Source organism: Notothenia rossii (genome assembly GCF_949606895.1).
Source record: "Notothenia rossii genome assembly, chromosome: 1".
Lineage (NCBI taxonomy): Eukaryota > Metazoa > Chordata > Actinopteri > Perciformes > Nototheniidae > Notothenia > Notothenia rossii.
This window is the reverse complement of record NC_136912.1, coordinates 6,553,957-6,571,656: the sequence shown is the minus strand read 5'-3', so window position 1 is coordinate 6,571,656 and position 17,700 is coordinate 6,553,957. Positions and strand designations below refer to the sequence as shown.

The following is a 17,700-nucleotide window of genomic DNA, read 5'->3' as shown; positions in this document are numbered from 1 at the left end:
CAGCTTCATCCTGTCGCAGGGAAACAATCTGTGGCAGGGAAATGCACTTTGAGGGCGTGTGGTTCATTCTTTTCTATTGGTTCACGCTGTAAGGATAAATCAAATGTTATTATTATATATATTGTTTTAAATGTAGATTTTAGGATTATCATTATTATTTATTTGGGGTAATGCAGTGTTACAGTATGTATATTCTTCCTTATTATTTCTTTCTTTCTGTCTTTTTTTATTTATTTTTGTATTTTATTTATTTATTTTTTATTATCAAGTTTGTTCAGATCAATTTTTTAAATCTTTAGAAGCAAAATTCCTACAAAATGTTATTTAGCCCTGACTAGGGGACAATAGCAAGTAGAGGCCACAGAAACATTGAATTGCACCGCTGTGTTGTTTTTTAAACGTATAATTAATTCTTATTTAATTAATTGTAGTTTATTTTTGTCAGAAAATGCAAAAACAAACAATACGCCCACATCAGAAAACACTCACGGTACGTCCACACGGCAACATCGCGTTGAAGCTTGCCGGTGGGCATGTCTGGCGTGCGACCAACAACCAATCACATGAATCTCCCGCCCCGGACACACAAGCACGCGGTTTGATTGGCTAGAGCTTTTCTTACTAGCATATGATTTGATTGGCTGCCGCTTCCGTCGACGCTTGAAAAGTTGAACTTTTCTCAACTTTCGAAGCGAGCAACGGAGGCAAAGCGACGCGGTGGAACCACAATGCAGTTTGGCAAAGCGTGACGTCACCCCATGCAAAGTGAATGGGAAGCGTTTCCGTTGAAGCACGCGACGCTGCCGTGTGGGCATACCGTGACTCGGCAAACAGTGATTTATAAATATATGACAATTAATCAAGTGTAACCAACGATATTTAAAAGTTATATTCCAGAGTATCAGTGTTTTTATAGACACATTTCTAATTCCATGGCCTTTCTTTGACCTTTCACATGCATATTTCTGCTCGTAGCCTGGTGTTATTTTCTGACCCACATTCTGCTCCACACTTCCCCTTCCCTTTGGAAAGTCCTGTATGTTGGTTTTAAGATCACATGATCAGACCAAACAGATGGTGTGAGTCCCACTACTGACTGTAACATTACATTCATCACACGTCTCACTCTAGTTTTAATCAAACACACAGCAGGAAGTAGTGCATTTGTTGGGGACTATTTTCAGCGGCGGATGAATACACAGTTAGTCCTTTAGTGAGTTTTTGGAGCTCTATGTCAAACAGGAAGTGGATGTAACTGCTGGGACACAATGCTTATGATTTGATGCTTTTGTTTATGTGAGATTTGTTGACAATTAAAGGTTCATTGCACAATAAGGAATCCTAATGGTAGATATTACGAGGGCCGAGACTTCCTGTCTGATGGTGTTGAAACTTCCTGTCCTTCCTTTGTTTATCTTCCTTCACTTTCTCTGCTTCCTTCTCCCCTTCCTGACACTTTATTATGGTTTCTCACTTTCTTCCCTCACCCTCTACAACCTTGTTTACATCCCTCTCCCATCCTGACCTTCCTTCCTTCCTCCTTCATGTTCTTTTCCTTCCTTCCTTCCTTCCTTCCTTCCTTCCTTCCTTCCTTCCTTCCTTCCTTCCTTCCTTCCTTCCTTCCTCCCTTTTTTATATACCTTCTTCCATCCCTCTCCTCTCCTTCTGTTTTTTCCTTCCTGCCTCCTTGTTCTCCCCTTTTCTTTCCTTCGTGTCCTATTCCTACCTTCTTCCTCTCCTCTCCTCTCCTCTCCTCTCCTCTCCTCTCCTCTCCTCTCCTCTCCTCTCCTCCCCTCTTCTCCCCCTTCCTCTCCTCTCCTGTCCTTTCCTTCCTGTCCTCCCCTGTCCTTGCTCTCCTCTCCTCTCCTCTCCTTGTTCCCTCCCTCCCCTCCCCTTCCCTCCTTGCTCTCTCCTCTCCTCTCCTCTCCTTCCTGTCCTCCCTCCAGATGACATAGCGGGGCCTCAGCCTGGTCCCTTCCTAGTGAGCGTAATGGGTGCCTCCCTGCAGTCCCTCCCTCTTCCTCTCCCTCCTCCTCCTCTTCCCTCACACGCCACCATCCAGCACAGTCTCAGCCTCAATGGTAAGACCAGTCTGAAAAAAACGTCATCCCTTCCTGTCGCTGGGCAGGAAGGAGAAAAAACATCCAATCACATTTATCCAACACACGTTTCCAAAATTGTATGTGTCTTCTTGTTGTCAGTTTCCTTACACACAAATTAATATACTATTCCACTTAACTTTAAAAATTGTGGACGTAGCACTCTTTTAAATGTCTGATATGTTTCCCCTGATACAGACGCCTTCCTCCGGGCCCTCCCCCACGCGGCCCCCTCCCCGATGGGCGCCCCCCCCTCCAGACAGGCTCCGCCCCCCATGCTGTGCGCCCTCAGGCGATCTGAGGCCAGCAACTTCACCGCCAGCCTGCGAGAGCTGGAGAAGGTGAGAGGACATTGTTATTGACTTATTACGACTTTTAAGAATGTGCTATGATAACGTGCAATTACGTATCTGCCACTACGTTCTCTTGCACTACTAAATAAATACTGTTAATATTTACTTAATGACGTGATTTAACCTGTTAAGCCCCAAAGACCCCTTCGGAGGGTCTTTTTAAAAAAAAATCACGACACTGTGTCTCAGGGCATCTTAATATTTAAAAACCTATTAATGTGTTATATCAGATTAACGGGAAGAATCTCAGATAACTGACGATACAAACAATTTTTACCAAAACAAAACACAAGTCTCATAAGAAGCATCTAAATGACCCCTGAGCGAAAAAATGCTATTGCATTTTGGCACAGAACTCAAGATAAAGATACCCTTATTACTTATCGTAGCTGCACATACAAGATATCTGATTAAAGCTGAGACTCCACAGATTATATAGGTATAGTATCATCACTGAGCAATCAGAACTCACGACAGGAGAAGTAAACACAGACATCACAACACGTAGCATTACGGAGTAAAAGCGGCACATCGTCTCACTTTAGCTGTTATTCTGATCAAAAGTCGTGTTCAATGGCATTAAAACGAGAAAAAACGCAGCTGAGCGTTAATCCATAGGTTAATTGAATGTGTCTGTCACTTTAAGAAATATTTATAATCCATAATTCCATTTTTATGTAAAAATCGGAGAGTAAAAGTTAGCTGCTAATGGTAGCCACCGAGTTATTGCAGCTTCCGGTTTTTGCTATGCGTCACTCTCACTCCTTATTTGGTAGAGTGTGTGTGTATGTGGGTGTTCCCCTCGATTGGCTCTAGCGGTTAAAAAGAGATGTCAATCATCAAAATCGACCAAGGGGGGCCAGAGATATGGAAAATCCACCCAAATGACCCCAGAAGAGTTTTGTTTTTGCTAAATCTCTCTAAAAAGGTCCGATTTCACTTGTTTTGCATCAATCTTGATACAGGGTACTTATTATATGTTGTAGTTTGGATTCCTAAAGCTTTTAGTCTACTAACCCATCATTGAAGGGTGGTTTTCACTATAAGTAATTTGGTTTTTTTGGACGGACACTATAATGTACATTTTTTTACTGTGTTCAATCTGAATTTACTTTATAAAACATCTATATTGATTCTGAGACTTCTACACCCAACTCACAGATGTAACCTTGCTTTGAGAAAAAAAGATTATTAATTTAACCCTTTTAGAAGGGAAGATATGGTCATTTGTTCTGGGCATGTCATTTTCGAGCCTGAGACCTGAAAAACAGGCTCGGGGCTTAACAGGTTTGCTCTTTTTACTGCACCGTTAGTGTACAGTTTTATTATTATGCTGCTTTGTTTATTGTATTTTTGTAACTCTGGCACAACAATTTCCTTCGTGATGAATAAAGTCTTATCTTATCTCCTACATTCACTCATTTTCATTCATGTCTGTTATTCAGGGGATAGCATGTTTTGTGCAAAGTGTGGTGCAAATATTGATTATTTTCATTATAGGTGAATATGCTGAATATATTCTCAGTTAACCGATACATTTTTGGTCATAAAAAATCAGAAAATAGTTGTTTTTTAAATTCCAACGTAGTTTCTGCTTCAAAAGTTTTTTTTGTCCGACCAACAGTCCATAAATCAAAGGTATTCAGTGTCCTGTCAAAGTGGGCTGGAACCAGATTTGTATTTGTATTTTTGTGCGTTAAAATGGACAATGATTTGATTATCCACAGCTGTAAGATTTGTTTGGGCGAGCTTCAATTTGAGTTAACATGAGATCGAAGGGAAAGCAACGTTTCAGATGCATTTTGAATGGTTTTAAAAGTCTCTGTATCTCACTGTGGAGATATCAATGTCTGAAGTCGAGAGAACTGTCTTTCCTGCACGTTGGAAGGTGTAGATTCCATGGAGTATAAAAAGTAGGCTTTAATCAAGATGGCTTTTATTGTCATGTGTACAAAGCTGCAGTGTAGATATGTCAATAAAACTCTGAGGTCACAGGCTCCTCCTACAGAGCAACACACAAGACGGATAGAATAGTGCAAGTAAATACAATAACATATAATATAATAGAAATAGTGCAGAATAGTCTCTTTTTTTCATTATCATTGGAGAGAAAGAAAAATAGCAGTTGTGTTTTTGTTAGTTGTAGTTGTTGTTATTGTTTTTATAAAGGTTTTGTTGTTGTGTTGTCCTCAGTGCGGCTGGTACTGGGGTCCGATGAACTGGGAGGACGCGGAGATGAAGCTGAAGGGGAAACCTGACGGATCCTTCCTGGTGAGGGATAGCTCGGACCCTCGATACATCCTGAGCCTCAGCTTCAGGTCGCAGGGCGTCACACACCACACACGCATGGAGCACTACAGAGGTGAGACACACACACACACACACACACACACACACACACACACACACACACACACACACACACACACACACACACACACACAAACACACACGCATGGAGCACTACAGAGGTGAGACACACACACACACAAACACACACGCATGGAGCACTACAGAGGTGAGACACACACACACACACACACACACACACACACACACACACACACACACACACACACACACACACACACACACACACACACACACACACACACACACACACACACACACTCACACTCAAGTACAATCTGTCGGAGTGCTAGCCAATAGAAAAGCATGCGTTACATAGTGATGTCACTTTGTCCCGAAAGTAAACAAAGGAGTCCAATGGAGGTACTTCAGTTTTCACAGTTGTTTTTTACACATTACACACATAGTCCAGAAATACACAGGACATTTTTGTTTGCATGGAGTCCCGGTCTAGAGCAAAATATGGATCCAACTATCATTATGAGAAACAGAAGATATTTTTGCACACATGCACCAAATAAGAACACACTCAGCAAAAAACATATTTACACCATTTCTTCTGCTAATTGTCGTTGTTTAATGTTGCTGTATCCTTTAAAACGCTGACGTTGACAAAAACAAAAGGAGCGAAAGGAACAACAGAGCACAAATAAATCATAATAAACTCAAACACGATAATCCAACAAGGTCGCACTACGACGCTGAAGCATTAACAACACCACACGCCACATGTGTGACAAACCAACAAGGTGACTCATGAAAAATACATTTGTAACCACACACACACACACACACACACACACGCACACGCACACACACACACACACACACACACACACACACACACACACACACACACACACACACACACACACACACACACACACACACACACACACACACACACACACACAGAGACTGGCATACATAAACGAGGCTCTGCATTGTGAGTCATTCTGAAGCTATAGAGTCATGCCCAGAGACACATTCATTATGCAGACGTGCAGCCGCGACTGACACAACACATTCACATCAACACGGCCGAGTGTGCATGAACGCATCGCGGCATGACATGCATCGAGGGCAGGAACCAATGAGCGGTCAACAGGAAGACACACACACACACACACACACACACACACACACACACACACACACACACACACACACACACACACACACACACACACACACACTCACAGTCTGGTTGCAGATAGGGAGCGTTCTGTCCTAATTAGAGGTTTTTATTTAGAAATCTTACACAGAACATTTATTTTTGGTAGTTTTTGCAACATAAGGGTTAACTTGTAGCTAAAGTCAAATATTTCAACAATTAATGGTTAAGGTTAGTTTATTCATATAGCACATTTACAGACGTGCTTTCCATCAACATGTATGGATTGCAAATAAATGAATACATTTCCCAGTAATGTACTTTTGTATTTTTGAAGCCAATATTTAGTCTGCAAAAGGAATGGAAGCTGAGCAATCTGGTGCCACTAAATGTTTTTAAAGCTCGGTTGGATGCTACTCAATCGGAAGCTGTTGGTACCTGTTTCTGTGGATAATGATGTAAATGATGCTGTACTGATGTCCTTGTCGTTCTGTCTATGTTTCTATGTTTTCATTTGGAACTACTTGAGCAGGTCTCCCTTGAAAAAGAGATCAATGATCTCAATGGGATTCATCTGATTAAATAAAGGCTTGAAATGAAATGAATATTGTTCTACACGTGGAACATAAAGAATGAACACATGTTCTCTCCCTCTCTGCAGGGACGTTCAGCCTGTGGTGTCACCCGAAGTTCGAGGACCGCTGCCACTCGGTGGTGGAGTTTATCGAGCGAGCCATCATGCACTCCAAGAACGGAAAATTCCTCTACTTCCTGCGCTCCAGAGTCCCAGGTAAAATATAGGTCAGAGATCTGCACGCAGCCTGAGACCATCAAAAATGGATGTGAGCTGCCACTTAGTGAGAAGTGCCTGAGACCGTCTGTGCGTCTGCAGCCTCTATGGTTGTGAGAATGCATCAAATGTTTGTTTTTGTGTTCATATCAGTGCTGGCAAAGTACAAATACTCAAGTACATTCTGCATGTGTGGAAGCCCAGATCAGCTGATAGCAGATAGGAAGCTTTTATTTTTAAAACACTTTTAGATGTTTTTTTGCCACATTAGCGTTGTGGCTAGTCAAATCATTTACAATAATTACATGGATTTCAAATGGTCGTATGTAATAACACATTTTCTTAAATTTGGGGTAGGTAAGTTTGAAAAACCGGCTCGAGATACACTTTTTGTTATATTCCATGGAATGCTCTTAACATCCCGATAGCAATGAATATCTGAAGTGCTTTGACAATAAATACATAAAAAAATTTAATCTGTAGAAGCCGTGGCGCTGTAAAAAGCACGACCAATCATCTGAGCCGGCCCGGCTAAAGTAACTGGATGGCCTACCTGCCTGTCAGCCTTCAATCTGTGCACAAACTGATCTCGTGCCCTCATTGGTCATGTGCGCGTTCGTGTGTGTTGGAGGAAGGGCTCTGTAAGGAAGTGGCAGATTTTCTCCGGTTGTGTACTTTCAAATTCTAGCGCTCTCGAGCTGGTTTCTCCAAAATTAACTACCCCACCTTTAGATCTGTATTTAAGTGCACATTTGCGGTACTTGTACTTTACTTACTTTACTTTTTTACCCTTTTTACATCCCATAAGGAATAATAATAGGGAAAAAATAGTTATTATTATTACCCAGCATTTTATTTAATTCAATGCATTTATTCATTTATAGGTTTAAAAAATACAATGAAGACACAGAATATAAAATGGGCTGGCCTTTAAAATGATTTTACTTTAATAAAATATTGCAAAACGTCTTCAACCCCTGATTCCCATGTGAGTTTGTGACCAGATGTTCTCCTAAAAATACATGTTTTATTTGTTGTTATTGCTTTGGTTTTGGGTTCAGATTTGAATGGCAGTTCAATTGAATAATATTAGATTAAGGATTAGATTAAGGATGAATCTAACAGTAGATCAAATCTTTTTATCCTCATTTTTATCCTTGTTGAGACAAAAATAAGCTCCCTGGTTTTATTGTAATACCTGCTGCATAGAAAATCAATGAGTGAGCAGAGTAAAGTTTGGAGGCGTTTTATTGAGCAACAAATCCTAATTTTTCCTCCCACTCACTGATTTATGTTTTAAAATTCAGCTCACGGTTTGGTTTTTAAACATCAGCTCTGAGGGAGGATTTGGAGATTTTGATAACTAGTATACCAACGACAGGAAGAGGAATTCATCTGCTCATTTTCAGGTTCATATCAGTATGTAGTGTCTCTACTTTAAAGAGTCCTCTCCTGCTGATGTTCAGGTATATCAGTATGTAGTGTCTCTACTTTAAAGAGTCCTCTCCTGCTGATGTTCAGGTGTATATCAGTATGTAGTGTCTCTACTTTAAAGAGTCCTCTCCTGCTGATGTTCAGGTGTATATCAGTATGTAGTGTCTCTAATTTAAAGAGTCCTCTCCTGATGATGTTCAGGTGTATGTCAGGATGTAGTGTCTCTACTTTAAAGAGTCCTCTCCTGCTGATGTTCAGGTGTATATCAGTATGTAGTGTCTCTACTTTAAAGAGTCCTCTCCTGCTGATGTTCAGGTGTATATCAGTATGTAGTGTCTCTACTTTAAAGAGTCCTCTGCTGCTGATGTTCAGGTGTATATCAGTATGTAGTGTCTCTACTTTAAAGAGTCCTCTCCTGCTGATGTTCAGGTGTATATCAGTATGTAGTGTCTCTACTTTAAAGAGTCATCTCCTGCTGATGTTCAGGTGTATATCAGTATGTAGTGTCTCTACTTTAAAGAGTCCTCTCCTGCTGATGTTCAGGTGTATATCAGTATGTAGTGTCTCTACTTTAAAGAGTCCTCTCCTGCTGATGTCCAGGTGTATATCAGTATGTAGTGTCTCTACTTTAAAGAGTCCTCTCCTGCTGATGTTCAGATGTATATCAGTATGTAGTGTCTCTACTTTAAAGAGTCCTCTCCTGCTGATGTTCAGGTGTATATCAGTATGTAGTGTCTCTACTTTAAAGAGTCCTCTCCTGCTGATGTTCAGGTGTATATCAGTATGTAGTGTCTCTACTTTAAAGAGTCCTCTCCTGATGATGTTCAGGTGTATATCAGGATGTAGTGTCTCTACTTTAAAGAGTCCTCTCCTGCTGATGTTCAGGTGTATATCAGTATGTAGTGTCTCTACTTTAAAGACTCCTCTCCTGCTGATGTTCAGGTGTATATCAGTATGTAGTGTCTCTACTTTAAAGAGTCCTCTCCTGCTGATGTTCAGGTGTATATCAGTATGTAGTGTCTCTACTTTAAAGAGTCCTCTCCTGCTGATGTTCAGGTGTATATCAGTATGTAGTGTCTCTACTTTAAAGAGTCCTCTCCTGCTGATGTCCAGGTGTATATCAGTATGTAGTGTCTCTCCTGGGACATGTCTCCATGATTTAATGTTCAAAAAGCTCTTTATTGTTCTCATACTGCCTGTGCTGCAGCACCTATTTTCACCCTCTGTCTGAAACCAGAGCCCAGTCTGCTCTGATTGGTTAGCTGGCCAGCTCTGTTGTGATTGGTCAACCGCTTAGAGATGTCCCACCCCTTAGCCTATCACGCACAATGTGTTGGAGCACTAGCCTTACATAGTGACGTCATTATGTTCCCAAAGTAAACAAAGGAGTCCAAAGGAGGTGTATAAATGAATAATGAGTATGTGTGTGTGTTGCAGGGCTTCCTCCCACCCCGGTCCAGCTTCTGTATCCTGTTTCCCGCTTCAGCAACGTGAAGTCTCTTCAACATCTCTGTCGCTTCTGCATTCGACAAATGGTCCGCATCGACCACATCCAGGAGCTTCCACTGCCCAGGTACTGCTTGAAAACTACAGAAAAACAGTTAAATATTCACCTGTTGTTGAGCATTTTAAAACCCAGAGGAGATTCTGGATATCTGCTTGTATCCCTCCATACATCAGAAGATGCAGAGAATGAGAACACATAAAAATGAAAACATTTTGGCAGGTTTGAGGGATAAAATGTGACAGAAATCGGTCTCTTAATGATGTTTGAGCAAGCCTTTAAAGAAATTCCACACATTTTGATATAAAATACAGGTGAATAAGGCCCAACATTTAAGAAATACACATAAGACCATTTTCTTTTGTATTAAAAGTTATTTGTAGACGGTTTGTTTACTTATGGAAGTTAGGCTTTATGGTTATGTTATCCTAACTTTTGCTGAATTTAGAGTTTCAGTCACCTTTCATTTAGAACAAATAAACAATTCTTTACAGGCACAAATATCTGATTGTTGTTTTTCCCCTTCTTTCCTCAGACCACTAATATCGTACCTGAGTAAGTTTTATTACTACGACCCTGAGGAGGAGACGTACCTGTCCATCAAGAGCGTCCGGAGGGCGGGGGGCGGGCAGGAGGCCGAGTCGCAGACGTAGCAGCAGAGATCCTCGCAGCTCAAGTGAGGAAATATAAAGTATAATTATATATTTAACTGACATGACTCATCAGATTCACACACAACTAACTCATTAGAAATGTTTAGTATAGATAGGAACATGTGAACGCCGCTTTAAACTAACTTGAAACGCTCACAGATTCAAATATTCAGAGGCTTTTTTATCATATGCACATTTGTTGTCTACGTAAATATTAGGTGTCAGGCTCCTTCAACAACAAAAACGCTAACATGCTATCCTTGAGACATAAACAGAAATAGTATAAGAATAGTGCAAGAGACACAATTATGCTCGTAAAATTCAAAAATAATTGAACTGTATGCATGTCAAATGAAAGAAAACATACAGTTATACAGTGGAATAAAATAACAAGGAAAAGGCAAAATAGGTAAACAATGTTAAGTGAAAAACAGAGCAAGATTATTTTGTAATTATGAATGAATAAAAAATAAAAAAGCAGATATTTATCTCCATCTTTCGGTAAATGCAGAAATAAAGTCAACCATATACAGCGAAATATAGAGTAAGGTAAATAGATTATGTACATTTTTTTATATTTTCCTATTGTAATAATTATTAAATTAGTTCATAAATACCAAAATAAACACATAAATTTAAAAAAAAATATTAAAAATATATATATGTAGAGTGTTAAGAGATGACTATGTTCTATTTAAGAGGTTTAATGATGCAGGTTTGATGCAGGTATAATACAAACGACTGTAAACAGGTGTTTGTGCTCCATGCGAGACATAGGTTTGATACAGGAATAATAAACAAATTTCTACCCGTGTCTCTGCTCAGGTTTGTGAATGGAGGACTGATCTGAACTGGTCTGCCAGTCTTCCAGCATCAGCCAATCACAGTCCCTGGATGTCTCCGTGTCTCCGGGCGGACTCGGACGGACGCGCCTCTCTCTGGACTCGGACTAACTTAAAAAGACGGACGAGTGTTTGCAGCGGGAAAAACTGTCAGTGAGACGTTCAGGTGCAGAGGACTCAGCCTCGTCTTCAGAGGGACTGACGAGACGCTCTCACCTGAGAAAACATGTGGAAACTAAAAGGAGGAGAAAAAGAGGATTACGATGAACTTGATTTTTCTGATGCTACTGATCTTGGACTTTTAAAAAAACACACAATGCACTGGTCGATTTGTACAACTGTTGTTTGCTGCCGTTTCCTTGTTTTTCCTTCCATGCTGTCAAAAAGAGAGTTTTAGGATTAAGAGATATACACACGACGAGGCCGGGCATTCACACACTCGAGGGGTCAAAGACGGACAGGCCACCATGTTGGAGGGCCTGTAATCGCACTAAGGTTACCCTGTTTTTATTTATTAAAAGAAATGGAATCTTAAAAGGAAACTTCAGCTTCAAAGTGAACATTTGTAAATCTAAATCTCACCCCGTGACCTTAAACTCACATGCCTCCGTGGGGGATTAAGAGTCATGAAATGGAGAAAAGTCGTTATGGTTTGAAGTAAATAAGTAAATATGAAATCTATAAATTATGCTATGAATGATATATGAACACATCCCTATGTAAAAACCTTTAGAATATTTATAAGAATATATTTGAAAAGTGTGGTGAATGGAAGTGACCGTTAAGTGGAGATTCATGGCTCAGAGTAAAACAATATTTAACGAAAATATCTTTAAAGAAATTGCAGAAGAATAGAGTTAATATCACCATGGGAACTTCTCCACTTTATCACTTACATTTTGACCATTTTTTATTGTATTGCAAGCTTTGTTTAAGGTTATGTCTGGGCGCTGCAACAACAGGAGAACTCTATTAAAACATCCTTTTACAAAATGTCACACAACAGGTGCAGTATAATCCAAGTCTACACACACGAATTAGGAATTAGCTAGGGCGGTGGTGGCGAAGTCGATAGGGAGTTGGCTTGGCAACTGGAAGGTCACCAGTTCAAGTCCCGGCAAGACCAAGTGCTACTGAGGTGTCCCTGAGCAAGGCACTGCCCCACCCGAGCGCCGTTCAAAATGGCAGCACACTGCTCCTAACACTAGGATGGGTCAAATGCAGAGAAACAATTTCCCCACAGGGATTAATAAAGTATATCAAAATCCAAAAACAATAAATGTTTTTGTGTGAGAATTTTCACCATTTTTAGATCATTTGTTCGCCGGTGGAGGCATGTGAGAAAAATATCGTCTTTTTAAGAATTCAAGGGTGAACCGAGGTCATTCATTGTTATACAAATGGAAGTGAAGAAGTCCTTTAAAATGTTAGCAACAGAGCTAATGGAATGCTAATAGCAAAGGGACATATATGACAGAAAATAGAAATACGTGGAAGGATTTTTCTCAGAGGGAAGATTTTACATCATAAACATCTCAACCTTTGAATGGTTTTTATTGTGTTTTTGAGCCTGATTGTATTACAAAATTGTCATTTCATTTTTATTTAGGCAAATTAGTGCAAGATTGGGCTTTCTGTGTCTGCAAAAGGATGTTTTTTTTGTTTAATTTTTTCTCAACTCAACACTAGTGAGTGATGAACCTGTCCCACTGAGGTCACTTTAAATGAAATGGAAACCACAGTAACAGATAATTTGTTTGTTATATCTAATGAAAAACAGGCAGATGTAATCCACTAACAACAACCGGAACATCTGAGTCAAGCTCATCCGTTCTTGTCACTATTTTTCTGCTGCTTTTTTCTCTGCATTTAGCTAAGGTGTCATGTGACTTTTCCCCACTTAAAATCTCACAAAGCTTAAATATTCAGCCTGCAGAAACAGCCTTAAATGAGCACAACCGCAGTTATTTTTAAATCCCCAAAACAATCCAAATCCTGACCTCCAGCATCTCTTGTTTTACAGACCGTCATCAAGCCCTGATCAGGTCACAGAAATCTGACCTTTTGTTTTTCAGGAAGACGTTGTTTTCATTTCCCTCTGACATGATAGATTTTTAGTTGATGTAGTGGCTTAAAAATGTCATCTCTATCCAATCAAATGATAGGTTCAGAAAATAACATCTTGTTGCTTTGTGTCCCTTTGTGTTTCATGCACTTTAGGAATGTAAACTGATTTCCTACATTTCCCAGAATGCCTCTTGGCAACCTTAAGATGAGCGTTGTTTGAAATCATATAATACATATAGCAAACTTGTGGCCCAATTATAATAATTAAGTTACCTTTGATACTAATAGCACAACATGTCCTTGAGTTGCAATGCATTCTGGTACATTGAGGCTTATGTTGGTAGATGACTTGGTAATATTGATCTCTACAGTATGATGTGATTTTAACATATAGTAGCTGGAAAAACACACCAAAGATACGAATATCTTCAGAAATGCAATTAACAAAACAAACAGCTGATTTTAACAAAGTTGTATTTAATATAGCCACCTCTCTGAATGCAAAAAATGAAAAAGATGTCACTTTTTATTGTTGAGATTATATAAATTATTTATTTATTATTTATGAATAATGCACTTCTGTTGATAGGTAGAACACAGAACAGAAACCTTACCTTTTTAGATTCAGAGGTAAGAGAATTATAAGGGTAATTGTCTTTCTGAATTCGATGTTATGGTACCAGGAGTTTAAAAGCCCACATTTTTTTCCCAGAATGCCCTGCCTCAGAGTGTGTGTACCTGCCGTGACTCATCTCTACCTGTCGGATTTATTTGTTGAAATGCCCAGGTGTGTTTTGCTCATTCTATTTCTCAGTACCCTGACGCTGGCTACTGGCTCAGCGCTTTCAGTAAAAAATCAAGAAAAATAAACTTTGCTGTGTGGGATCATTTTTAAATTTGGATATTTTAAGGCGGTGGATATTCCAGAGTTCATCATTTGATAAGGATAATGGAAATATTGAGGACCTGTTGCCGAGCCCAGAAAGGTTAACCCAAAGCTTTGTGCACATGTTGTTTAGCTGTGTAGATGAAAACAAAAATGGATGTCAAGATGTTTCTCCAAAAAGCCAACATTTCATTCACAGCGGTTAACATTGAAAAAGATAACAAAATGAGGTCCAACTAACTCCACCAGTGGATATGGCTGTTCAAAAGTCATATTGAAGTCATAGCAAAAAAGTGTTAGTACCGTATAAATCTAAAATACCCCAAAAAGAATGGCCCAATTCAGACTTATAATTTCAAGTAGATATACTTTTACTGAATTTCAATAACAGGTGCTGAAATAAGTATCTTTGCTCCGTAGCTTAATCCATAATAATTTTCATCTTTATAGATTAAATCAATAATGTTATTCTTCAAAGCTACCAGTAGCCAATATCTTTTTAAAGTATAGTAAAAAAGTAGTACATTTGCTTCCAAAATCTATAGTAGAATAAAACAGAAAAATGTAAATACAAGTACCTCAAAATTGTACAATGGTAAAATACTTGAGTACATAATTACATTATACAATAAGTCAAAAACAGTAAATATTTATATTTTGTAATCTAAAAACATAATTAACAGGCATTTTTCCATTTAAAATATGACATTTTCTAGCTGATACATTTTCTGTTAATGGATTCCATTATTTGAAATGTTTAATGTGGAATATCCAGACAAAAGCAAGTGACTTCAACAGTGCTAACGGTGAGCATATGCATACATCACATGGATGAGTCTCTGACAGTTAACACGATATAACAAGGTTCTTCTGTTTGAGCTTCCTCTGCAAGTGCTTCATTTTTAACGGCAGCTATTCACTTTGAAATGTTTAAGGCTGAATACTCTGGCGCTATATCGCTGTGGCTGGCTCATGAAGCTTGTTAAGTGATAAAAAGAGTGAGATATCTCGGGTAAATTATGCAGCTCTTTCTCTCTGATGCTCTCCACAGACGTGCCTGGGGAGAAGGTGATAGACAGTATATCTGCATCCTCCAACGCTAACTACTGCACACTCCAGCTGAAGAGGGAGACCGTGCTTTAGCTAAAAGCAAGACTCTAGTTTCCCGAGCACTTTAAAGAAAAATTCAGGGAGAGGATTACTCAGCAGAGCCACAGACACCATGCACGGTGAATAAGGTCAAGTGCACTCTTTGGGAGAATGGAGTCTATATGAAAAGGGCCGGCATGCATGGTGGACGTGAAAAGAGACACGAGGTAGTGATCCAATGGGAGAGAGGGACAGACCATCGTTGTTGGATGAAAACGCTGGAGGCCAGATCTGAGAATGTGGACGACAGATGGGGACGGAGCAGAGATAAAGTACACACATCCTTTATTTTCATGTGCACATTAGCTACAGTGTAGATATGGCAATGACTAACTTAGGTCACAGGCTTACCTCCAACAGGCTTACCTCTTAGTCCTCCTACAATGCAACATGAATATATGACCAGAGATGGTAAAAGTACACACATCCTTTACTCAAGTAGAAGTACTCGTGTTAAATAATAGCCAAGTAAAAGCAAATAAGTATGGGCTTCAAAATGTACTTAAGTAAAAAGTACCCATAACTTTGTGTCCTTGGGCAAGACACACCCTAATTTTCTGTATTCACTGTTACATGTGTGATATGTGTAATATAATATAATATAAAGCTTTGAGCATTCGGAAAAGTGCTCTATTAAATGTAATGAAACACAGATTAAAACTAAAGTAACGAAGCTGTTTGTAAAATGTAAGAAATAGAAAGTACAGGTATTTGTGTTAAAAAAGTAAGAAGTAAAAAGTCGTCAGAAAAATAAGTAGTGGAGTAAAGGAGCAGTGGACTAGTGCGTTGGTGTTGAGATCAGGGGGTTCTCAACACAGTGGGGTTCAAACCCCACTGCAGTCAGCATGTCGTTGTGTCCCTGAGACACTTCACCCCAATTGCTCCTGTGGGGATTGTCCACAGTATTGAGTATGGAAGTCGCTTTGGATAAAAGCTTCTAACAAGCAACATGTAATGTAAAGTAAAGTACTGATACCAGAAACATTTACTTAAGTACAGTAAGAATTTCTACTCCAATATTTCCGACCTCTGGGACTGAGAGCCACGACTGGAACATTTCCTCTGCAGGGTGAGAGCTGGGATCATATTTATATTATGTATTTATTTCAACAATTTCCATGCATACAAATACATTGATCTCAGAAAAGAGAAGAGATGAACTATGCCAGATTGAAGCTAGCTCATTTCCATCTGCAGTCCACACTAACACACACACACACACACACACACACACACACACACACACACACACACACACACACACACACACACACACACACACACACACACACACACACACACACACACACACACACATTGTACATAACAATCAACAAGCACTACAAAACATTACATAATCTCTATCACACAAACAATTATAAAACATGATTTAAGTGCAGGTCAAAAAAATAATACATAGTACAGTTAAAATATAATATTACAATACAGTTAAAATTGGAAAACTCAAATCACAGTGTAATTAATCATGGCAGCCTCTATCGTCGAGTTGGGATCCAACGTCACAATAAAAAAGACACATTCTGAGTCTTCTGAGTTCAAATCTGCTCTGAGCTCAGTCAGCAGTCTGAACTCTAATCATCTATTTGGGAAAAGACGGACAACAAGACAGTAATATGATAATAAGCTTTATTTGTAGCACCTTTCATACAAGAATTGCAGTCAAAAGTGCTTCAAGTAGACAGTTGATATCTCATAAAATTGTCACAGAAAATGTATATCACATAGAATACAGTTACCAGTTAAAAGACTTAAAAAAATAGACATAACATTAGCATAGAATAGACATATAATATGAACATTTGAGATGATATAACAGTGCATTTAAAGGAGGATAGTGCAAATTCACATTGTGATTACATCCTTAAAGACTGGCAGCGATGCGATGACATTAACAATAATCTTGAAGGCTAGTAAGAGAGCTAATCATGTGACAAGAAGTGACATTTTAAGGACAAATCTTTGAATACACTTCACCAAATGAGCGTTTCGGGGTTTAGCTACAGTCCATTGTGCAGGTTGAATAACAAAAGGATTCAATGGACAACAGCTTGCATTCCACACATGCCAGAGCCAGGCTGTGGTGAAATGTATCCAAGTACATTTACTAAAGTACTGCACTAAAGTACACATTTGAAGTACTTTCACTTTACATGAGTCATAACTTGTACCACTTTCTACTTTTGCTGCTCTACTTTTACCTGAGAGTTTAGTTGTTGAACAAATTATAACTTTTGTATACCAAACATAGGAAAAAGGTTTAAAATGTGATATTTTGCCATAAATTACACAACCCGACACGCCCGACACGGTACAGTACTAATAATTAGAATTACAGGATTAGAGGATATACATAACATTTATTGGTTACGTCACTTTTTTCCAAACAAAAACAAGTCATTTGAATGTATTACTATTATT

At 39.1% G+C, this 17,700-nt stretch overlaps 1 protein-coding gene across 1 annotated transcript; it reads left to right on the top strand.

Moving 5' to 3' along the window:
- Positions 1-6: 6 nt before the first annotated feature.
- On the top strand, positions 7-14,105 carry socs7 (suppressor of cytokine signaling 7). The gene is made up of 7 exons (XM_079686602.1): positions 7-2,081; positions 2,298-2,440; positions 4,646-4,814; positions 6,598-6,726; positions 9,598-9,733; positions 10,200-10,340; positions 11,143-14,105. The coding sequence occupies exons 1-6, from the start codon at positions 1,463-1,465 to the stop codon at positions 10,315-10,317; spliced, it is 1,314 nt and encodes a 437-aa protein (XP_079542728.1). The 5' UTR covers positions 7-1,462; the 3' UTR covers positions 10,318-10,340; positions 11,143-14,105.
- The last annotated feature ends 3,595 nt before the right edge of the window (positions 14,106-17,700 follow it).

What these genes read in the sequence shown, in the direction of transcription:
- socs7 (XM_079686602.1), top strand. Translation starts at nt 1,463, where the DNA reads ATGGTTTCTCACTTTCTTCCCTCACCCTCTACAACCTTGTTTACATCC. An exon ending in CCTGCGCTCCAGAGTCCCAG is followed by an intron (nt 6,727 to 9,597) that starts GTAAAATATAGG and finishes TGTGTGTTGCAG; the next exon opens with GGCTTCCTCCCACCCCGGTC. An exon ending in CAGGAGCTTCCACTGCCCAG is followed by an intron (nt 9,734 to 10,199) that starts GTACTGCTTGAA and finishes TTCTTTCCTCAG; the next exon opens with ACCACTAATATCGTACCTGA.